The 24,281-nt window shown below is 58.2% G+C and overlaps 1 protein-coding gene across 1 annotated transcript; it reads right to left on the bottom strand.

The window, feature by feature from the left end:
* Positions 1-2,741: 2,741 nt before the first annotated feature.
* On the bottom strand, positions 2,742-22,930 carry LOC134172689 (deleted in malignant brain tumors 1 protein-like). Its single transcript, XM_062636020.1, has 16 exons — positions 22,762-22,930; positions 20,793-21,125; positions 20,388-20,717; positions 19,137-19,466; positions 18,004-18,327; positions 16,941-17,261; positions 15,537-15,866; positions 14,069-14,407; positions 12,625-12,954; positions 11,430-11,759; positions 8,371-8,694; positions 7,212-7,541; positions 5,792-6,121; positions 3,586-3,915; positions 3,009-3,125; positions 2,742-2,898 (listed from the first exon to the last, which is right to left on the bottom strand). Exons 1-16 carry the CDS (start codon positions 22,865-22,867, stop codon positions 2,759-2,761), a joined length of 4,644 nt encoding a protein of 1,547 aa, XP_062492004.1. The 5' UTR covers positions 22,868-22,930; the 3' UTR covers positions 2,742-2,758.
* Positions 22,931-24,281: the final 1,351 nt, after the last annotated feature.

Here is a 24,281-nt window from a genome sequence, read left to right as displayed (position 1 = left end):
GCATCACTTTATGGATCCCATAAGAGCATCACCTCATGGATCCCCATAAGAGCATCGCCTCGTGGACCACCATAAGGGCATGGGGTAGGCATCGCCTCATGAACCCCATAAGAGCATCACCTCATGGATCCCCATAAGAGCATCGCCTCGTGGACCATCATAAGGGCATGGGGTAGGCATCGTCCCATGGACCCCATAAGAGCATCACCTCATGGATCCCCATAAGAGCATCACCTCGTGGACCACCATAAGGGCATGGGGTAGGCATCACTTTATGGATCCCATAAGAGCATCACCTCATGGACCTCATAAGAGCATCACCTCATGGATCCCCATAAGAGCATCACCTCGTGGACCACCGTAAGGGTATGGGGTAGGCATCGCCTCATGGACCCCATAAGAGTATCACGTCATGGACCTCCATAGAGTATGGGGTAGACTTCGCTTTATGAACCCCATAAGAGCATCACTTCATGGATCCCCATAAGAGCATCACCCTGTGGACCACCATAAGGGCATGGGGTAGGCATCGCCTCATGGATCACCATAAGAGCATCACCTCATGGATCCCCATAAGAGCATCGCCTTGTGGACCACCATAAGGGCATGGGGTAGGCATCGTCCCATGGACCACTATAGAGCGTGGGGTAGGCATCGCCTCATGGATCACCATAAGAGCATCACTTCATGGACCCCATAAGAGCATCACCTCATGGATCCCCCTAAGAGCATCGCCTCGTGGACCACCATAAGGGCATGGGGTAGGCATCGTCCCATGGACCCCATAAGAGCATCACCTCATGGATCCCCATAAGAGCATCGCCTCGTGGACCACCATAACGGCATGGGGTGGGCATCGTCCCATGGACCACTATAGAGCGTGGGGTAGGCATTGCCTCATGGATCACCATAAGAGCATCACTTCATGGACCCCATAAGAACATGGGGTAGACATCACCCCATGGACCACCATAAGGGCATGGGGTAGTAGTCGCCTTATGGGACGCCGTAAGAGCATCGCCTCGTGGACCACCATAAGGGCATGGGGTAGGCATCGTCCCATGGACCCCATAAGAGCATCACCTCATGGACCATCATAAGGGCATGGGGTAGGCATCGCCTCGTGGACCCCATAAGAGTATCACGTCATGGACCTCCGTAGAGTATGGGGTAGACATCACTTTATGGACCCCATAAGAGCATCACTTCATGGATCCCCATAAGAGCATCACCCTGTGGACCACCATAAGAGCATGGGGTAGGCATCGCCTCATGGACCTTATAAGAGCATCACCTCATGGACCCCATAAGAGCATGGGGTAGGCATCGTCCCATGGACCCCATAAGAGCATCACCTCATGGACCATCATAAGGGCATGGGGTAGGCATCGCCTCATGGACCCCATAAGAGTATCACGTCATGGACCTCCATAGAGTATGGGGTAGACTTCGCTTTATGGACCCCATAAGAGCATCACTTCATGGATCCCCATAAGAGCATCACCCTGTGGACCACCATAAGAGCATGGGGTAGGCATCGCCTCATGGACCTTATAAGAGCATCACCTCATGGACCCCATAAGAGCATGGGGTAGGCATCACCTTATGGAACCCCATAAGAGCATCACCTCATGGACCACCATAAGGGTATGGGGCAGGCATCGCCTCATGGACCCCATAGGAGTGGACACCTCCTGAAGCCTGCTTGGCTTCCGTGGCCCATCCGTGTCCCGTGCTGCCGATCCTGCTTCCTCCCCATTCCCACCCCATCCCAATCCCGACGTTCGGATTGGGTCCTGCAGGCGGGCCGCAGCGGAGCGGCATCCTTCATCCTCCTCTCGGATGAGCCCCGTGGTGCTGAGCACGGGGACCTGCACCTATGAGGACACAAGGGCCTTGTCCTGATGCCCCTTGGACTCCTGGAGATCCCAGATCCACGTGTGTGTGTCCCCCCATTCCATACTGTCCCTGTAGTACTTGGGGGGTGGGATGGGGTTGGGATGTGCGCACTAATTACAGGATGCTGATTAACGGGGTCTTTGGCTCAGCACCCTCATGTGCTCCTTGGTGGCCTTCAGGCATGGGTGGGAGGTCACTTGGGCCTCTTTGGGGGGGTGATGGAGTGATGGGGCCCCCCTTGGGGATCAGCCAGGTGATGGATCCCCCTATGGGGATGCTTATGGGCTCGCCGGCTCCTTCCCTTCCACCTCCTCTTTCAGCTCTGGCCCCATTGAGACTCGTGGGGCTGGGATTTGATGCTGGGGGGGTCCTCAGCGTCCTCTATGGCCAATAGGGTGCTGGGTGCATCTCTGCTTTATCCACCTGGGGGCTGTGGGGCCTGGTTGGCCTCCAGCTCCTCTTCCAGCAGAGCTTGTATCCCTCCTAATCCCATATATCCCATATATCCCCATGGATTTGAGCATCCTGCCCTATGGGACCTCCACCCTTTGGCACCCTGAAAAGGGCGTGTTTCCTTCCCGATGGGTGTCCTGCATGGGGGATGAGGACCATTGCTGCTGCCTGCTCCCAGGAATGCCCATCTTGGACCTTGTGTATGTGGGGGTCCCGTCCGTCCCCCCATAACCAGCACTCGCCCATCGCATCCAAAAGGTTGGGGTCCCCCTTTTAATTGCTCCTCCTGAGCCATGGGGGCTGTTTTGTGGGGGGTCCCCCCAAGTCCTTGGTGCTTTTGAGTCTTGAGGAGAAGCACATAAAGGACCCCAAAAGCCTGATGTGACCCCCCCAAGGGTATTGAGCATCATTGGGCAGCGTCTTCTTCCATGAGCTGCATCATCTCCGTGTCCTCCTCAGGGCCCTCTGCTGTGCTGGGCAGGTAGATGGCCCCCATGGCTTGGAAGGAGGTGGATGGAGCATCCTGGTCCCGAAGGCGCTGGTGGGCTGTGGGGTGGAGAGGATGTGGGGCTCATCCCCATCTCCATGGGTGAAGCTTATGGAGGGGGTGGGAAGAGTAGGGATAAGGTGGGGTGTGTGTGTGTGGGGGGTGTCACCTCCAGCCTGGGCTGCTGCAATGCATCTTCTCTTGAGGAAGAGCCAGAGCAGGATCCCGCTGAGCAGCATCACCAGCACCAGCAGCGCGATCAGCGCCGAGCAGGATGAGGGAGCGCCTGGCATGGGGGCAAGGATGGATTCGGGATCCCGTCTCCAGGCATGGAGACCCAAGTAATGGGGTGGGATGGAGCATAAAGCCCATCCAGATCCCACCCCCTTGCCGGGGGGACACCTTGCTCCAAGCCCCATCGCATCCCTGCCCCATCTTCTCCATCCCAATGTCCCACCACGCTCATAGGGAAGAGCTCATCCCAATGCCCCCCCCCTGCCATTCCCATTGTCCCGTCCCTCCATCCCTTGTCCCAAGCCTCCCTCCAGGTTTCCTGGAGCCCCTTTAGGCTCTCCCAGGATGACCAAGAAGGGATGGACAAGCGTGGTTGGGAAGTGGGACCCCATTCCCAACGCTCCCAACGGGGACAGCAAAGGCGACGCGTCCCATCGGGATGCGCAAGAGCCGCTTGTCCCCATTGGCACCTTTTACCCCTTACAGCCACCACAAAGGGGCCCGATGCTCACCCTTGGGCTCGGCACACACCACGGTGGCCACCGGCCCCATTGGGCACGGGCCCGGCCCCGTGTGGCTCTGTTGGCACTCGAGGAGCAGCGACTCGGTGCCGTGGCAGCTCAGCCCCTCCAGCAGCACCCGGTGGTGCTCCCGGTCCAGAGGGGCACCCATGGGTGCTGCCTGCGCCGCCCCGCAGCCCAGCTGCCTGCAGGCCACGGCGGCCTCCAGCAGGCTCCAGCCGGTGCCGCACACCCCGAGCCAGGACCCGTTGTAGAGCACCTCCAGCCGCCCCGCGCAGGGCCCGGCGCCGTCCTGCACCCGCAGCTGCAAGGGGTTGGGGCCTGCAAGAGGAGCACAGGGGGAAGATGGGGCCCCCGTGGGGGATCCTGAGCTGTCAGAGACCCATGGGATGCGTTGGGTTGGAAGGGATGGGTTGGGTTGGGTTGGAAGGGATGGGTTGGGTTGGAAGGGGTCTTCAAGATCATAGACTCATGGAATGGGTTGGGTTGGAAGGGATGGGTTGGGTTGGGTTGGAAGGGATTGGTTGGGTTGGAAGGGGTCTTCAAGATCATAGACTCATGGAATGGGTTGGGTTGGAAGGGATGGGTTGGGTTGGGTTGGAAGGGATGGGTTGGGTTGGAAGGGGTCTTGAGGATCATACATTCATGGAATGGGTTGGGTTGGAAGGGATGGGTTGGGTTGGGTTGGAAGGGATGGGTTGGGCTGGAAGGGCCCTTCAAGATCGTAGACTTATGGAATGGGATTGGGTTGAAAGGGTTGGGTTGGGTTGGAAGGGGCCTTCAAGATTGTAGACTTATGGAATCGGATTGGGTTGGAAGGGTTGGGTTGGGTTGGAAGGGGCCTTCAAGATTGTAGACTTATGGAATGGGATTGGGTTGGAAGGGTTGGGTTGGGTTGGAAGGGTTGGGTTGGGTTGGAAGGGGCCTTCAAGATCATAGACTTATGGAATGGGATTGGGTTGGAAGGGTTGGGTTGGGTTGGAAGGGATTGGGTTGGAAGGGGCCTTCAAGATCGTAGACTTATGGAATGGGATTGGGTTGGAAGGGTTGGGTTGGGCTGGAAGGGTTGGGTTGGGTTGGAAGGGGCCTTCAAGATCGTAGACTTATGGAATGGGATTGGGTTGGAAGGGTTGGGTTGGGTTGGAAGGGATTGGGTTGGAAGGGGCCTTCAAGATCGTAGACTTATGGAATGGGATTGGGTTGGAAGGGTTGGGTTGGGCTGGAAGGGTTGGGTTGGGTTGGAAGGGGCCTTCAAGATTGTAGACTTATGGAATGGGATTGGGTTGGAAGGGTTGGGTTGGAAGGGTTGGGTTGGGTTGGAAGGGGCCTTCAAGATTGTAGACTTATGGAATGGGATTGGGTTGGAAGGGTTGGGTTGGGTTGGAAGGGATTGGGTTGGAAGGGGCCTTCAAGATTGTAGACTTGTGGAATGGGATTGGGTTGGAAGGGTTGGGTTGGGTTGGAAGGGTTGGGTTGGGTTGGAAGGGCCCTTCAAGATCGTAGACTTATGGAATGGGATTGGGTTGGAAGGGTTGGGTTGGAAGGGTTTGGTTGGGTTGGAAGGGGCCTTCAAGATCGTAGACTTATGGAATGGTTTGTGTTGGAAGGGTTGGGTTGGGTTGGAAGGGTTGGGTTGGAAGGGGCCTTCAAGCTCATAGACTCATGGAATGGTTTGGGTTGGAAGGGCCCTTCAAGACAGTAGACTTGCGGAAGGGGATTGGGTTGGAAGGGATGGATTGGGTTCAAAAGGACCTTCAAGATCATAGACCCATGGATTGGGTTGGGTTGGAGCAGTTGGGTTGGGTTGAAAAAGACCTTCAAGATCATAGACTCGTGGGTTGGGTTGGGTTGGAAGGGTGGGTTGGGTTCGAAGGGATGGGTTGGCTAGGAAGGGGCCTTCAAGCTCATCAACTCATGGAATAGTTTGGGTTGGAAATGGCTTTCAAGATCATAGACCCATGGAATGGGTTGGTTAGAAGGGGCCTTCAAGCTCATAGACCCATGAGTTGGGTTGGGTTGGGTTGCAAGGGGCCTTCACAATCACAGACTCATGGGATGGGTTGGCTTGGCTGCCCCAGCTCCTTTGGGAACCCCATTCCTTCGCCCCACACCCCTCCCATTGAGAACAACGGGAAGCCATTCCCATCACCGCCAGGCCCCATCTAGACCCCCCCTTTTGGCAACAACCATTGAGCACCTGAGCACACGACTCCGGCATCCTCATTGTGGTTGCAGTTATGGAGCCCCCAGATCCCATGGTCGCATTGGCCGAAGGCGCTCTCCGTGCCGGCGCACTCCGCGTTATCCAACCAGATGGGATCCCCGCCGGCACCGAAACGAGCGTGTCCCGGTGCCGCCACGGCCGCGCCGCAGCCCAGCTGCCTGCAGATCACTTTGGCATCATTCAGGTCCCAGCCGTCGTCGCAGATCGTGCCCCATTGATGCTCGTGCTCCACCTCCACCCGCCCGGCGCAGCGGTTGGGGCCGTCGGCCAAGCGGATCCGCGCCATGGCCGTGAGGTTGGCGTCTGCCAAGAGAATTCCCATTGGGAAAAGGGGAGCAGGGCGCCCGTTGCGTTGCCAAAGGAGCCCCAAAGCTGTTTATGGTTGTTATGGAGGCACCCCCCATCCGGTAGAGCATAGCCATAGGGATGGAGTTAGGTGCAACTTCGGGGCCTGCGATGGTGGTGTCTTCTCCTTGGGCATGGATGTGCAATGGAGACCAGGCTGGGGGTTTAGGGTCGGGGTTTGGTCCATTGGGTGCCATAGGGAGGAGGAAGTGAAGGTGTCACCCATGGGGTTTAGGGTTGGTCCATTGGGTGCCATAGGGAGGAGGATGGGAAGGTGTCACCCATGGGGTTTAGGGTTGGTCCATTGGGTGCCATAGGGAGGAGGATGGGAAGGTGTCTCCCATGGGGTTTAGGGTTGGTCCATTTAATGCCATAGGGAGGAGGATGGGAAGGTGTCACCCATGGGGTTTAGGGTTGGTCCATTGGGTGCCATAGGGAGGAGGATGGGAAGGTGTCACCCATGGGGTTTAGGGTTGGTCCATTGGGTGCCATAGAGAGGAGGATGGGAAGGTTTTAACCATGGAATGGTTTGGGTTGGAAGGGCCATTCAGTGCGCACCCAGTTCCAACTCCTCTGCAATGAGCAGGGACATCACAATGAGCTCAAGTTGGCCATAACCACATCCCTGGGCTGGGATGTCACCAAACCCCATTGATTTCCAGGACTTGCATTGCCCCGGATCCAAGATAGAATCATGGAATGGGTTGGGTTGGGAAGGACCTGCAGTGCATCCGGTTCCTCTTCCTTTGGGATTGAAGGGGTTGGGCAAGAGGTGATGGGTTTAAGCTTAAAGAGCGGAAGTTTAGGTTGGATCGAAGGAAGTTCTTCCCTATGAGGGTGCTGAGCGCTGGAATGGGGGTCATGAATGCTCCATCCCTGCTGGTGTTCAATGGAACAGGGCCTTTGGTGCCACGCTCTGGAGTGAGGCATCCCTTGCCCATGGCAGGGGATTGGAACTGGATCACCTTCAGGCCCTTTCCAACCCAACCCAACCCAACCCACGGGCACACAGCGGGCTCATCGATGCCCTCAACGGGCTGGTCCATACCTGAGCACACGACGCCCGCATCCTCGCCGTGGTGGCAGTTACTGCGTCCCCAGGGGTGGCTTTGGCACTGGGCGAGCGCGTCCTCGTCGCCGGTGCAGCCCACGTCGTCCAACCAGATGCGCCCGGTGCCTTGGCCGAAGCGAGCGCGGCCGGGGGCTTCGCGGGCCCTTCCGCATCCCAGCTGCCGGCAAACGACGTCGGCGTCGCTCAGGTCCCAGGCGTCGTCGCACACGGTCCCCCATTGGTCAGCGTGGAGCACCTCGACCCGCCCGGCGCAGCGGTGAGGGCCGTCCGTCAGCCGTACGGAGGAGGCGTTGGGGGAGCTGGAGCCTGGGAGGACCATGGGGGTTGGTTGGGGGGACATCAGTTACACGAGGGGGTGGGGATGGCAGGGGTTGGGGTGGACGGGAGGCTTTGGGAAGGGTTTGAGCATCCCAGGCATGGAATCAGGGAGATGTGGAGTCAGGGAGTCGTAGAAGGGAAAGAGGTTGAGGATCGAACCCAACTGAGTTGGGAAAGAGCTTGAAGATGGAGTCCAATTGGGTTGGGAAAGAGCTGAGTCCATTTGAGATGGAAAAGAGCTTGAAGATGGAGTCCAATTGGGTTGGGAAAGAGCTTGAAGACGGAGTCCAATTGAGTTGGGAAAGAGCTTGAAGATGGAGTCCCATTAAGTTGGGAAGGAGCTTGAAGACTGAGTCCGATTGGGTTGGGAAAGAGCTTGAAGATGGAGTCCAATTGAGTTGGGAAAGAGCTGAGTCCAATTGAGATGGAAATGAGCTTGAAGATTGAGTCCATTTGAGATGGAAAAGAGCTTGAAGATGGAGTCCAATTGGGTTGGGAAAGAGCTGAGTCCAACTGAGATGGAAATGAGCTTGAAGATTGAGTCCAATTGAGATAGGAAAGAGCTTGAAGATGGAGTCCAGTTGGGTTGGGAAAGAGATTGAGGAAAAGAGCTTGAAAATTGAGTCCAATTGCGATGGAAAAGATCTTGAAGATGGAGTCCAGTTGAGTTGGGAAAGAGCTTGAAGATTGAGTCCAATTGAGATAGGAAAGAGCTTGAAGATGAAGTCCCCGGAGCCTTCTCTTCTGCAGTTAACCCCCCATAACCATCACCCCCCATGTGCTCAGTTGCAGAACGCCCCCCCCCATCACCCCGTACCTGAACACACCACCCCAGCATCCTCGCCATGGTGGCAGTTGTTCTGCCCCCAGGGCCTGGCGTGGCACTGGGCGAGCTCCTCCTCGCTGCCGGTGCAGGCCACGTCGTCCAACCAGATGGGCCCGGTGCCTTGCTTGAAGCGTGCCTGGAGCGGGGCCGCTTCGACCCCGCCGCAGCCCAGCTGGTGGCAAACGACCGCCGCGTCCGTCAGGTCCCAGCCGTCGTCGCACACCGTCCCCCATTGGCCTTCGTGGAGCACCTCGACCCTCCCGGCGCAGCCGTGGGGGCCGTCCATGAGGCGCAGGGCGGCCGAGCTGGAGTTCCCTGCTGGGAGCGAGCGGGCACCGGCGGTGCCGAGAGCATCGCGGCATCGTCCGCGGTGGGGGAAAGGGCTTTAGGAGCATCCGGTCCAAGCAAGGCCACTACTAACCCATGGCACTGATTTTGGGGGGGGGGGGGATGCTTGCAAGGGATGGTGACTCCAACACTGTTCCCTTTGGGGGTCCTCAGCTCCATCCAAGCCTCCCCTGGTGCACCCTGAGGCTGTTTCCTCCTCTCCCATCCCTTGGGAGCGGAGCCCATTCCCCTCCTGGCTCCATCCTCCTTGTAGGTACTTATTGGTCCCTCAGGCGTTCCCCATCGCGTTTGTGCTCACCTGCATCCTCCCAAGGGCTGCCCATTGCTGGGTACCGCATAAAGATGCTTCTTTACATCCCCCATACCATCCCCAGCATCCTCCCAAGGGCTGCCCATCGCTGGGTACCACATAAAGATGCTCCTTTCCCCCCATCCCCATCTCAAACCTGCATCTTCCCAAGGACTGGGTACCACATAAAGATGCTCCTTTCTCCCCCATCCCCATCTCTCACCTGCATCCTCCAAGGACTGGGTACCACATAAAGATGCTCCTTTCCCCCTCATCCCCATCTCTCACCTGCATCCTCCAAGGACTGGGTACCACATAAAGATGCTCCTTTCCCCCCCCTCATCCCCATCTCTCACCTGCATCCTCCAAGGACTGGGTACCACATAAAGATGCTCCTTTCCCCCCCCCATCCCCATCTCTCACCTGCATCCCCCAAGGACTGGGTACCACATAAAGATGCTCCTTTCCCCCCCCATCCCCATCTCTCACCTGCATCCTCCAAGGACTGGGTACCACATAAAGATGCTCCTTTCCCCCCCCATCCCCATCTCTCACCTGCATCCCCCAAGGACTGGTACCACATAAAGATAAAGATGCTCCTTTCCCCCCATCCCCATCTCTCACCTGCATCCTCCAAGGACTGGGTACCACATAAAGATGCTCCTTTCCCCCCCATCCCCATCTCTCACCTGCATCCCCCAAGGACTGGGTACCACATAAAGATGATGCTCCTTTCTCCCCCCTCCAAGGACTGGGTCCCCATCTCTCACCTGCATCCTCCAAGGACTGGGTACCACATAAAGATGCTCCTTTCCCCCCCCATCCCCACCTCTCACCTGCATCCTCCAAGGACTGGGTACCACATAAAGATGCTCCTTTCCCCCCCCATCCCCATCTCTCACCTGCATCCTCCAAGGACTGGGTACCACATAAAGATAAAGATGCTCCTTTCCCCCCCATCCCCACCTCTCACCTGCATCCTCCAAGGACTGGGTACCACATAAAGATGCTCCTTTCCCCCCCATCCCCACCTCTCACCTGCATCCTCCAAGGACTGGGTACCACATAAAGATGCTCCTTTCCCCCCCATCCCCATCTCTCACCTGCATCCCCCAAGGACTGGGTACCACATAAAGATGCTCCTTTCCCCCTCATCCCCATCTCTCACCTGCATCCTCCAAGGACTGGGTACCACATAAAGATGCTCCTTTCCCCCCCCATCCCCATCTCTCACCTGCATCCTCCAAGGACTGGGTACCACATAAAGATGCTCCTTTCCCCCCATCCCAATCTCTCACCTGCATCCTCCAAGGACTGGGTACCACATAAAGATGCTCCTTTCACCCCATCCCCATCGCTCACCTGCATCCCCCAAGGACTGGGTACCACATAAAGATGCTCCTTTCCCCCCATCCCAATCTCTCACCTGCATCCTCCAAGGACTGGGTACCACATAAAGATGCTCCTTTCCCCCCCATCCCCATCTCTCACCTGCATCCTCCAAGGACTGGGTACCACATAAAGATGCTCCTTTCCCCCCCCATCCCCATCTCTCACCTGCATCCTCCAAGGACTGGGTACCACATAAAGATGCTCCTTTCCCCCCCCCATCCCCACCTCTCACCTGCATCCTCCAAGGACTGGGTACCACATAAAGATGCTCCTTTCCCCCCCATCCCCATCTCTCACCTGCATCCTCCAAGGACTGGGTACCACATAAAGATGCTCCTTTCCCCCCCATCCCCATCTCTCACCTGCATCCCCCAAGGACTGGGTACCACATAAAGATGCTCCTTTCCCCCCCATCCCCACCTCTCACCTGCATCCTCCAAGGACTGGGTACCACATAAAGATAAAGATGCTCCTTTCCCCCCCATCCCCATCTCTCACCTGCATCCTCCAAGGACTGGGTACCACACAAAGATGCTCCTTTCCCCCCCCATCCCCATCTCTCACCTGCATCCTCCAAGGACTGGGTACCACATAAAGATGCTCCTTTCCCCCCCATCCCAATCTCTCACCTGCATCCTCCAAGGACTGGGTACCACATAAAGATGCTCCTTTCCCCCCCATCCTCATCTCTCACCTGCATCCTCCAAGGACTGGGTACCACATAAAGATGCTCCTTTCCCCCCATCCCCATCTCTCACCTGCATCCTCCAAGGACTGGGTACCACATAAAGATGCTCCTTTCCCCCCCCATCCCCATCTCTCACCTGCATCCTCCAAGGACTGGGTACCACATAAAGATGCTCCTTTCCCCCCCCATCCCCATCTCTCACCTGCATCCTCCAAGGACTGGGTACCACATAAAGATGCTCCTTTCCCCCCCATCCCCATCTCTCACCTGCATCCTCCAAGGACTGGGTACCACATAAAGATGCTCCTTTCCCCCCCCATCCCCACCTCTCACCTGCGCACACCACACCAGCGTCCTCCCCATGGTGGCAGTTGTGGATGCCCCACATCTTGGCCGGGCACTGGAAGAAGTCGATCTCCTGCCCGGTGCAGTTCACGTTGTCCAACCAGATGGGGCCGGTTCCCCATCCGAAGCGAGCGGAGCCGGGGGCCAGCGCCGCAGCGCCGCAGCCCAGCGCCCTGCACACGACGGCCGCATCCTGCAGGTCCCAGTTGTCATCGCAGATCGTGCCCCATTTGTTGGCGTAAAACACCTCGACCCTGCCCGAGCACTCACTCAAACCTCCCACCAGGCGGAGCCGGGGGCTGCTGGCGATGCCGGAGCCTGGCAATCAACAGGGAATGGGCGCTGTTAGGGATGTGCCGATGGGATCAACCAGGGTGGGAAAGAGCTTTAAGAGCATCCGGTCCAACCGTTGCGCTGCCAAGGCCACCGTGGCGCTGAGGCCAGGGGGTGGTGATTCCAACAGCTCCATCCAAGCCTTCCCTGGTGCAGCTTGAGGCCGTCTCCCTCTTGTCCCATCCCTTGGGAGCAGAGCCCATTCCCCTCCTGGCTCCATCCTCCCTTTATCTGTAGGGAGCCTGAGCCTCCTCCAGCCTAAGCATCCCTAAGAGAGATGCTTCAGACCTTCAGCATCCCAGTGGCCTCCACTGGAGCCTCTCCTGAGGACCCACTGGGGTTGAAGAGAGGGGGATGAATCGCATCCCTCCACTTGCTGATGCATCCCAGGATGCTCTTGGCATAGGGGGGGGATGAATCGCATCCCTCCACTTGCTGATGCATCCCAGGATGCTCTTGGCATAGGGGGGGGGATGAATCGCATCCCTCCACTTGCTGATGCATCCCAGGATGCTCTTGGCATAGGGGGGGGATGAATCGCATCCCTCCACTTGCTGATGCATCCCAGGATGCTCTTGGCATAGGGGGGATATGAATTGCATCCCTCCACTTGCTGATGCATCCCAGGATGCTCTTCTTGGACCTTCTGGTTGCCCCTACCCTACCTTGTAGAAGCATCCATAAGAGATGCTTCAGACCCTGATCATCCCGGTGGCCCCCATTGGACCCCCTCCTTGGACTGAGGACCCACTGGGGTTGAATAGAGGGGGATGAATCACATCCCTCTACTCGCTGATGCATCCCAGGATGCTCTTGGCATCCCAAGCCCTAAGCCCGTGCTGAGCATCACCTGCACACACGACGCTGGCATCTTCCACGTGGTTACACGCGTGTTGTCCCCATGGCTTGCCCGGGCATTCGGCGATGGTGCCTTCGGTCCCAAGGCAGCTCACCCCATCCAACCAAATGGGGCCGGATCCTTGCCCGAAGCCGGAGAGCCCCGGGGCCGAGAGGGCTGCCCCACAACCCAGCTGCCTGCACACCACGGCCGCATCCAGCAGGTCCCATCCGTCGTCGCAGACGGTGCCCCATTGATGGCTATGGAACACTTCCACCCTCCCGGCGCAGCGGTGGGGACCGTTCACCAAGCGCAGGGCTTCCGAGCTCCTTGGGTCGATGTCTATGAGCAGAAGGACAATGTTGGCCATGCAATGGGACATCCCATCATAAGGCGTTTCGCAAGGGTTCCATCAGCACCCTGTGGGTGTTCCCATTGGGATCGAGCCTCCAAGGATGGTGGGATCATGGAATCTGGGACCTGCCCATCCATGGACCCACTTCATCTCATCCCCATCCATGGACCCATTTCATCTCGTGCCCATCCATGGACCCACTTCATCTCATCCCCATCCATGGACCCACTTCATCTCATCCCCATCCATGGACCCACTTCATCTCATCCCCATCCATGGACCCATTTCATCTCGTGCCCATCCATGGACCCACTCCATCTCATCCCCATCCATGGACCCACTTCATCTCATTCCCATCCATGGACCCACTTCATCTCATCCCCATCCATGGACCCACTTCTCATCCCCATCCATGGACCCACTTCATCTCATCCCCATCCATGGACCCACTTCATCTCATCCCCATCCATGGACCCACTTCATCTCATCCCCATCCATGGACCCACTTCATCTCATCCCCATCCATGGACCCACTCCATCTCATCCCCATCCATGGACCCACTTCATCTCATCCCCATCCATGGACCCACTTCATCTCATCCCCATCCATGGACCCACTTTGTCTCATCCCCATCTATGGAAATAAGGCATCTTGCAAGGGCTCCACCAGCACCCTTTGGGTGTTCCCATTGGGATCAAGCCTCTGAGGACCATACCCAATAGATAGTGGGATCATGGAACCCCAGCTTGGAAGGGACCTCAAGGATCAGTTGGCCCAACCTTTCCAGGCAAAGCACGACCCGGATTGGATGTCCCAGCGCCCTGTCCAGCCAAATCCAATGCTGGGGAATGACCACATCCCTTGGGATGTCATTCCAATGGCCGGTTGTCCTCATGGAAACACATCGCTCCATGATGGGAACATCCTCATGGGGGCAAGGATATGGTGAAGAGAAGGGACACCCCAAGAACCCCAAGAGCACAGCAGAGTGGAACATCCCCCTTGGGATTCCCGGGAATTGCGAGGGTTTCCCAAGCGCTTTCCCTAGGGATAAGGAACCACCCCATTGCTCCCTCCTGGGGACGGATGCCGGCACTGACCTACAGCTGCGGAGCACACGACGGCGGCGTGGGCCTTGGACCTGCAGCTCTCCTCACCCCACAGCTTCAGGCGGCATTCCAAGAGGGATCCCTCGGTCCCGGCGCATTCGGCAGCGTCCACCCAGAGGAAGCCGTCTCCCATCCCGAACCGGGGCGCCGCCGGTGCCGCGCGCGCCGTCCCGCAGCCCAGCTGCCCGCACACCACGTGGGCTTCGGCCAGGTCCCAGCCCTCGGAGCAGATCCCACCCCAACGCTGCTCGTGGAACACTTCCACCCTTCCGGAGCACGCGTCGGAGCCGTTCACCAAGCGGAGGCTTCCGAGGTCCGAGATGCCCGAGCCTAGAGCAGCCCGGTGGGAACAGGGGTGAAGGAGATGCCTTCCGCCCCATGGAACCCGCAGCAGTGATTGGAGCAGGTCAAGGATGCTCTTGTGGGGCAGGGATGCTCTTCCTTTGAGCTGGCCCAAGTGGTACCCAAGTCTTGGGTGGCCGTAGGCACAGAACCATGGATTGGGGGCCTTCCTGAAGGGGACGCCATGGACGGTATCCAATCACCAAGATGAGGACATCCTTGTGCCACGGAGGACTCATGGGATACCTCATCCCAAAGGGAAAGGGCTTCTCTATAGGATCTCTTAGCCTCAACGGCTGCTCAATGGGCACTCAATGAGCGCTCAATGGGCGCTCAATGGGTGCTCAATGGGTGCTCAATGGGCACTCAATGGGTGCTCAATGGGTGCTCAATGGGTGCTCAATGAGCGCTCAATGGGCACTCAATGGGTGCTCAATGGGTGCTCAATGGGCACTCAACAGGTGCTCAACGGATGCTCAATGGGTGCTCAATAGGCACTCAATGGGAGCTTAATGGGCCCTCAAGGGGAGCTAAAAGGGTGCTCAATGGGCACTCAGTGGGTTCTCAATGGACACTCAATGGCTGCTCAATGGGTGCCCAGTGGGCACTCAATGGGCACTCAATGGGAGCTAAAGGGGTGCTCAATGGGCACTCAATGGGTTCTCAATGGACACTCAATGGGTGCTCAATGGGTGCTCAATGGGCACTCAATGGCTGCTCAATGGGTGCCCAGTGGGCACTCAATGGGCACTCAATGGGCACTCAATGGGAGCTCAAGGGGTGCTCAATGGGCACTCAATGGGTTCTCAATGGACACTCAATGGGTGCTCAATGGGTGCTCAATGGGTGCTCAAATGGCACTCAATGGCTGCTCAATGGGTGCCCAGTGGGCACTCAATGGGCACTCAATGGGCACTCAATGGGAGCTCAAGGGGTGCTCAATGGGTGCTCAATGGGTGCCCAATGGGCGCTCAATGGGTGCTCAATGGGCACTCAGTGGTTCCTGTAGCTGTGAGCAGGAGATAAGGGATGGGAGGTGGAATCTCATAGGTTCCATCCAGATGCCTCCCTGACCACAAGCCCCGTTCCAATGGGTACCACTTTGAGGGGTCCTTACCCGAGCAGATGACGCCGGCATCCTCCCCATGCTCGCACCCATGGGTGCCCCATCCCTTGGACCTGCACTCGGCCAGGGCCGCCTCGGTGCCGGCGCAGCGCACGGCGTCCAACCAGATGGGCCCCTGGCCCTGGCCATAGTGAGCGCGGTGCGGGGCCAGCACCGCGGTGCCGCAGCCCAGCTGCCGGCACAGGACCTTGGCGTCCAGGAGGTCCCAGCCGTCGTCGCACACCGTGCCCCATTGCCCAGCGTGGAACACCTCGACCCTGCCCGAGCAGTGGCCGGAGCCGTTCACCAACCGGACCGGAGCGAAGCTGGATACGATGGAGCCTATGGGAAGGGGATGGATGTGGTCAGAGCAGTAAAGTGGCAAGGGGGGAAGAGGAGGGAGGTGTGGAAGAAGCCATGGGCACAGGATGAGGGGCTTGGGGGATGGAGGGTGCAGAGTGGTTGGGTTGGTTTTGGACAGACGGCGTCTCAGCCCCATCCATGGAGATGCTTCTCCTCATCCCCATCCATGGACCCACATCCTCCCATCCTCGTCCACAGATACACTTCATCTCATCCCCATCCATGGACCCACTTCTCATCCCCATCCATGGACCCACTTCATCTCATCCCAATCCATGGACCCATTTCATCTCATCCCCATCCATGGACCCACCTCATCTCATCCCCATCCATGGACCCACTTCATCTCATCCCAATCCATGGACCCACTTCATCTCATCCCCATCCATGGACCCACTTCCTCTCATCCCCATCCATGGACCCACTTCCTCTCATCCCCATCCATGGACCCACTTCCTCTCATCCCCATCCATGGACCCACTTCATCTCATCCCCATCCATGGACCCATTTCATCTCATCCCCATCCATGGACCCACTTCATCTCATCCCCATCCATGGACCCACTTCATCTCATCCCCATCCATGGACCCACTTCATCCCATCCCCATCCATGGACCCACTTCATCTCATCCCTATCCATGGACCCACTTCATCTCATCCCCATCCATGGACCCACTTCATCTCATCCCCATCCATGGACCCACTTCATCTCATCCCCATCCATGGACCCACTTCATCTCATCCCTATCCATGGACCCACTTCATCTCATCCCTATCCATGGACCCATTTCATCTCATCCCCATCCATGGACCCACTTCATCTCATCCCCATCCATGGACCCACTTCATCTCATCCCCATCCATGGACCCACTTCCTCTCATCCCCATCCATGGACCCACTTCCTCTCATCCCCATCCATGGACCCACTTCATCTCATCCCCATCCATGGACCCACTTCCTCTCATCCCCATCCATGGATGCACTTCATCTCATCCCCATCCATGGACCCCCTTCCTCTCATCCCCATGGCCGGTGCTGGGATGCCACCCACCGGAGCACACCACGCCGGCGCGCTGCCCGTGCTCGCAGCTCCCGCGTCCCGCCGGGCATTCCCTGAGGCTCTGCTCTGTGCCCTGGCACCTCACGTTCTCCAGGCTCACCGGCAAGGCCCCGGTGCCGAAATCCGCTCCCTCGGAGGCCGGCAGCGCCGTCCCGCACCCCAGCTCCCGGCACGCCACCTCGGCGTCCCGTTGGTCCCAGCCCTGCTTGCAGACGGCTCCCCAGTGCTCCCCATGGAGCACCTCCACTCTGCCGGCGCAGGGATGCGAGGCGTTGGCCAGGCGGATGGGAGCCGGCTCCGGGATGAGGGAATCTGCAGGATACCCAAGGGAATCAATCGGGAAGGCCTCCGGCTGTGCGGATCCCATTGGAATTCCGCTCCCAGCTCCCACTGCTGAAAGCCCCAGGGGATGGGAGAAGAGGAGGGGTGAGCACCGTGCACCAGCGGGTCTGCATTGGGCCTGCATCCTCCTGCACCCCATTCCCTACAGGAATTGCTCTCCAGGGTTGCTTTGGAAGAGCAAATTCCCTGCGGGAATGCCTCCCATGGCCTTCAGTCAGAGAGGGATCGGATCAACCAGGTTGGGAAAGACCTTTCAGATCATTGAGCCCAACCATTGGATGTGACTCATGTCGTATGAGGTTGTCCAAGAGCAGGACCCGGCACGTTGCCTTGTTCAACCTCATCCCATGGATTCCAACATTCCCACCCAACCTGGTGTCCCTTCCCTCGATGCCCTCATCCGGATCATTGGCAAAGAGACTGGCAACACCCCTGGTCCTGGGTCACCAATGAGATGGGACACCATTCACCCCAACACTTTGGGATCTGTTCCTTATCCAGTGAGGAATCCTTGGATGAGAAGAACCGCATGGATCTATCCAGGCCATCAGGAGCCGGTTTCTCCTTAGGGATGGGACCATTGAGGATGGGACCATTGAGGATGGGACCATTGAGGAAGCTCAAGAACCCCAATGGGTGCAAACCTGCCATCAACCCCCCCCCTTCCATCCCTCCACCATGCATGGAGCGATGCCAATGGTGATGGCCTCACCGGAGCAAACCACACCAGCATCTTCGCCATGGTAGCAGTTACCGGTCCCCCATGGCCGGGCCGGGCAGGAGGACAAGGCGCTCTCGGTGCCGGTGCAATTGGTCTCATCCATCCAGATGATGCCGTCCCCACGGCCAAATTGGCCTCTGCCAGGGGCCGAGAGCGCTCGGCCGCAGTCCAGCTGCCGGCACACGACGTCGGCGTCCACCAGGTCCCAGTTGTCGTCGCACACGGTGCCCCATTGCTGGTTGTGGTAGATCTCGACCCTGCCGGCGCAGCGGCTGCCGTAGTTCACCAAGCGGACCTGGTCGCCCTCCGAGTTGCCTGGAGTGAGAGGTGGGATCATGGAATGGGTTGGGTTGAGAGGTGGGGTCATGGAATGGGTTGGGTTGAGAGGTGGGGTCATGGAATGGGTTGGGTTGAGAGATGGAATGGGTTGGGTTGAGAGGTGGGGTCATGGAATGGGTTGGGTTGAGAGATGGGATGGGTTGGGTTGAGAGATGGAATGGGTTGGGTTGAGAGATGGAATGGGTTGGGTTGAGAGATGGGATGGGTTGGGTTGAGAGATGGAATGGGTTGGGTTGAGAGATGGAATGGGTTGGGTTGAGAGATGGAATGGGTTGGGTTGAGAGATAGAATGGGTTGGGTTGAGAGATGGAATGTGGGTTGGGTTGAGAGATGCAATGGGTTGGGTTGAGAGATGGAATGGGTTGGGTTGAGAGATGGAATGGGTTGGGTTGAGAGATGGAATGGGTTGGGTTGAGAGATGGAATGGGTTGGGTTGAGAGATGGAATGGGTTGGGTTGAGACATGCAATGGGTTGGGTTGAGAGATGGGATGGGTTGGGTTGAGAGATGGAATGGGTTGGGTTGAGAGATGCAATGGGTTGGGTTGAGAGATGGAATGGGTTGGGTTGAGAGATGGAATGGGTTGGGTTGAGAGATGCAATGGGTTGGGTTGAGAGATGGAATGGGTTGGGTTGAGATATGTCCCAGGTGGATATGCCCCATCCCACCCTCTGGCATCAGGACCAAGCCCTCCAGCAGGATGCACCCAACCCCTCAGCACCCTCTAATGGCCCCCCTCCCCATGGCTCATGGAGGCAGGAGACCAAGGTGATGGCCACCATTTACCTGAACACGTCACAACAGCTTCGTGGCCATGGGGACAAGAGCCATTGCCTCGGGCCTGCACCTTGCACATGGAGAGGGTGCTCTCGGTGCCCACGCAGCTCACACGGTTGGGCCACGTGGGGCCAGCTCCGTGGCCGGAACGGGACCTGGCGGGGGCCACCAGCGCCGTCCCGCAGCCCAGCTGCCTGCACAGCACCCGGGCCTCCGCCAGCCCCCAGTCTTGGTCGCACAGGGAGGCCCAGGAGCCGAGGTGGGGCACCTCCACTCTGCCGTCGCACCGCGTCAAGCCGTCGGCCAAGCGCGGCGCCGTGGCTGCTGACAGCGCCGAATCTGGCAAGGGACATAAAGGAGGGCCCCAGCTCCAGCCTGGGCATCATCCATGGGTGGGGGAGCACAGGATGGGGACCAAGAGCCCGCAGCGCTCAGGGTCCTCTTGAAAGTGGGGTTTGAGGGGTGGCTTTGTAAAGGGGCTTTATTGCCATAGACAATGTGTGGCAAAGACACGTTATAGAACCGTAGAATGGGTTGGGTTGGAAGGGGCCTTTGGTGGTCATCTAGAACCATAAAATGGGTTGGGTTGGGTTGGGTTGGGTTGGGTTGGGTTGAGTTGGAAGGGGGCTTTGTAAGTCATCTCTAGAACCATAGAATGGGTTGGGTTGGGTTGTGTTGTGTTGAGTTGGAAGGGGGCTTTGTAAGTCATCTCTAGAACCATAGAATGGGTTGGGTTAGGTTGGGTTGGGTTGGAAGGGACCTTTGGAGGTCATCTAGAACCATAGAATGGGTTGGGTTGGAAGGGGCCTTTGGAGGTCATCTAGAACCATAGAATGGGTTGGGTTGGAAGGGGCCTTTGGAGGTCATCTAGAACCATAGAATGGGTTGGGTTGGAAGGGGCCTTTGGAGGTCATCTATAGAACCATAGAATGGGTTGGGTTGGAAGGGGCCTTTGGTGGTCATCTATAGAACCAATGGGTTCGGTTGGGTTGGAAGGGGCCTTTGGTGGTCATCTCTAGAACCATAGAATGGGTTGGGTTGGGTTGGGTTGGGTTGGAAGGGACCTTTGGAGGTCATCTCTAGACCCATAGAATGGGCTGGGTTGGAAGGGCCTTGAACAGTGCCAGGGATGGGGCAGCCCCATTTGTCTGAGCACTTTGTGAAGCTAGAGTGAATCCATGCTCTTCTAACCCATCCCATTCCAGGATTCCATGACTGCAAAGTTGCCAATGGCCCCCCTTGCACCTCGAGGTGCGTTACCTGAACACACCACACCAGCATCCTCCCCATGGAAGCAGTTGTTGTTGCCCCACATGCTGGCCTGGCAGTCGACGAGCGCGGCCTCGGTACCGGTGCAGTTGACCTCATCCAACCAGATGGGATCGTGGCCCCTTCCAAAGTGAGCCCCATGGGTGGCCGCCAGCGCCGTGCCGCAGCCGAGCTGCCGGCACACCACGGCCGCATCCAGCAGATCCCACCCGTCGTCGCACACCGTGCCCCACATGTGCTCGTGCAGCACCTCCACCCTCCCGGCGCAGCGGTCGAGGCCGTTGACCAACTGGAGGGTGCCCAAGGTGGCCACGATGGAATCTGGGGGTGGGGGGAGAAGGTTGGGAAGGGATGCGCACCCCACGGGATGGATGCAGGGGTGCATCCCATGGGTACCTGAGCACTCAACGCTGGCGTCCTCAATGTGGTTGCAGTTGTGTTCGCCCCACGGCTTCGCTCGGCATTCCCTCAGCGCCTTTTCCTCCCCGGTGCAGTTGACTTCATCCAACCAGATCGGCCCCTTCCCTTCCCCATAGCGAGACCCCGGCGCCACCGACAGCACCATCCCGCAGCCCAGCTCCCGGCACACGACCTGGCCCTCGCCGAAGCCCCATCCGTCGTCGCACACCGTGCCCCAGGTGCCGTTGTGCAGCACCTCCACGCGCCCAGCGCAGCGGCTGGGACCTCCCTCCAAGCGAAGGGACCCCGCCGGGCTCTCATTGGATGCGCCTGGAGAGGAGGGATGGGGAGGAAGCAGGAGGTGACAGACAGGGGGTGGATGGGGGTGCTTTGGGGTGGCTCCTGCCCCACGAAAGGGATGTGAGAGGTGGCGTTGGCCAGCCCAGCCCTGCCCTGGATATCTCAGAAGTCAACTGAAGTCAATTGAAGTCAACTGAAATCAACTCAGAAGTCAATTGAAGTCAGTTGAAGTCAATTGATGTCAATTGAAGTCAACTCAGAAGTCAACTGAAGTCAATTGAAGTCAACTGAAGTCCCCATGTCCCTCTTGTCCCCAAGGTCTTCTCCATGCCCCATGGGGTCCCATTGACCCCATGTCCCCAAGGTCTTCTTCATGTCCCATTGGGTGCCATTGACCCCATGTCCCGTTGGGTCCCATTGACCCCATTTTCCCCATTGACCCCATGTCCCCAAGGTCTTCTCCATATCCCATTGGGTCCCATTGACCCCCTGTCCCCAAGGTCTTCTCCATATCCCATTGGGTCCCATTGACCCCCTGTCCCCAAGGTCTTCTCCATATCCCATTGGGTCCCATTGACCCCCTGTCCCCAAGGTCTTCTCCATATCCCATTGGGTCCCATTGACCCCCTGTCCCCAAGGTTTTCTCCATATCCCATTGGGTCCCATTGACCCCCTGTCCCCAAGGTCTTCTCCATATCCCATTGGGTCCCATTGACCCCCTGTCCCCAAGGTCTTCTCCATATCCCATTGGGTCCCATTGACCCCATGTCCCCAAGGTCTTCTCCATATCCCATTGGGTCCCATTGACCCCATGTCCCCAAGGTCTTCTCCATATCCCTTTGGGTCCCATTGACCCCATGTCCCCAAGGTCTTCTCCATATGCCATTGGGTCCCATTGACCCCCTGTCCCCAAGGTCTTCTCCATATCCCATTGGGTCCCATTGACCCCATGTCCCCAAGGTCTTCTCCATATCCCATTGGGTCCCATTGACCCCATGTCCCCAAGGTCTTCTCCATATCCCATTGGGTCCCATTGACCCCATGTCCCCAAGGTCTTCTCCATGGGGAAAGGCTTCTGAAGAGCTTAGAAGTGCCTTGCAAGGCCCCCCACAAGCAGGACCCCAACCCTTCAGGGCTGAAGGACTCCATGGCATGTATCTGGCAAGCATTGGTGAACGAGACCCAATTTAGGTGCTCTCCATCCCATCCTGCTCCCTCCAAACCCCATCCGAAGGGCACGGCTCCTCCCTGTGCCCTTTGGGAGTGAGAACCAGCCCCAAGAAGGTTGTCCCACATCCAACACCGGAGCCCACCCTTAACCCCTTCCAAAGGGACGGCGTTGATGGAGCACCCACAGGATGGATCCCCATCCTTCAGCTGGTCACGGCTGTGGGGATGGGACACGAGGATCATGGAAGCATCGATCCATGGATTGGTTTGGATTGAGGAGGTCCAGGGGGGTTCAGATTCGCTTCCCCCCGCCACCAAGTTCTTGCAATGCTCACAAGCCTTTGGCTATGGGGCAGAGGGAAAGCTCCTGCCCTCACCTAAACCCCTTGGGAACCACCTCCAAAGCCACCCTCCCTGCCCCAGCCCCACAGGCCCCTCTGCTGCTCCCCATGGAGCACAACTGGGGGGGTCAGAAACGAAGGGGAACAGCACTCACCCCATAGCCACGCCGTCAGCAGCAGAGTCCCGACGCTCTTGGCCCCACCGCGACCGCATCGGATCCCGCTCCGGGATGACGGATGGATCCCTGCCGGCGTGGCCATGGCCGCGGGCTGGAGGTCGGCAGTGGGGTGGCCCCTGGGATGGATGCCAATGGGGAGGGCAAAGCGGGATCCCTCCCGTTCCTGTGCCTTGGTCCCAGCTGGGAGTTTCACTTCCCCATGGAGCGGTGCCGGGGGGTTGACCTGCTGCCCCATGGAGCCCTGCCTTGCGCAACGGGCAGAGCTGTTCCAGGAAAGCACGGAGCAAACAAAGCCTTCCGGACACGCCGATCCCATGGCAGCCCCTAAGACTTTGGACCCCCGTTAGACCGGGAGCTCATAGGCTCATGGAAATGGGTTGTGTTGGAAGGGGCCGTCAAGCTCATCCCTGCCGTGGGGGACTGGAACCAGGCTGCTTCAAGCCCTTGGGATGGGGGGATCCAAACGTTCTCCATCCAACCCATGCCGATGTCCCACCGCGTCTCATCCTCTACCGTGGCGTCTACGTGGCCCTGGTTTGGGCTCCAAACCATCACCACCCCCGGCGCTGGTGAAGGCCACCGGCTCCATCTGGTGGGGGTTTGGGGCATCCACTGCCAAGGAACAGCTTAGGAAAGGCTGGAAAAGGCTTTATTGTGGGGGGCCACCACCCCCCATGAGAAAGGGGCCTCTGCAACCAGCACTGGGGCAGCTGGAAGAGCTGCGGCCATCCCATCCCTTTGAGGATGTCCTGGAGACAAGGAGCTTCCCCAAGGGGCCGTCAAGGACCAGGCGTTGTTCTGAACGGTGGAGATGGGTGCTGTTGGGGGGTGGAAATGGGTGCTGGGTGCTGAAGATGGGGCTTGGAAGGGATGGGTGCCTTTAGGAAGGTCAATGAGGGCTGGAGACCAGAGGAAAGGGGGGGCTCTTCCAAGCAGAACTTGAGCTGGGAACGAATCCGACCTCATCCCATGGGAGATGGGGCAACCTTGGGGTTGCATGGACCCGAGGCCGTTGATCCCTGCCGGCAAACAAACAGTGGCAAAGAGAGGAATGCCGGGAATGCCGGGGATAGGCGGATGCTTGGGAAGCGAGCCGTGGTCCCCCCGTCCCTTCTGCCCCCTTACAATGGGGCTGTGGGGAAGCCTGGGAGCCTCTTGGGATCGTGCAGAGCATCCCTAGGGCAATCCATGAGCCCGAGAGGGGCTGGTCCTGCATGGGGGAGCCCTCAAGAGCATCATCTCTGCTCCAGGAGAGCAGGAAGACCCCACGGCTGCCAGGTCTACCCCTACCCCATGGCACCCTCCCCAAACTACACGTATCCTATTGGATCCAAGATCCCATTCCTCCCTGTTCTGAGGATAGAACAGCTCCACCAGCCCCACATCCCGGATGGGAGCCCCCGAGCCAGGAATAAGGATTATAGTGGTTATAGGGATGGGAGTAGGGATTATAGAGGTTATAGGGATGGGAATGAGGGTTATAGATGTTATAAGGA

Source organism: Pezoporus occidentalis, unplaced genomic scaffold, assembly GCF_034315485.1.
Source record: "Pezoporus occidentalis ecotype Australia unplaced genomic scaffold, CSIRO_AGI_Poc_V1 ctg463, whole genome shotgun sequence".
Lineage (NCBI taxonomy): Eukaryota > Metazoa > Chordata > Aves > Psittaciformes > Psittacidae > Pezoporus > Pezoporus occidentalis.
This window is presented reverse-complemented; position numbering and strand designations above follow the sequence as displayed.

Bases quoted from the DNA above. Each gene is read 5' to 3' on its own strand.
- LOC134172689 (XM_062636020.1), bottom strand. From the start codon at position 22,867: ATGGCCACGCCGGCAGGGATCCATCCGTCATCCCGGAGCGGGATCCGA. The intron at 20,718-20,792 runs GTACCCATGGGA...CCCCACCCCCAG, and splicing joins CGCCAGCGTTGAGTGCTCAG to ATTCCATCGTGGCCACCTTG. The intron at 15,867-16,940 runs GTGGGTGGCATC...CCCTTCCCATAG, and splicing joins CGCCGGCGTGGTGTGCTCCG to GCTCCATCGTATCCAGCTTC.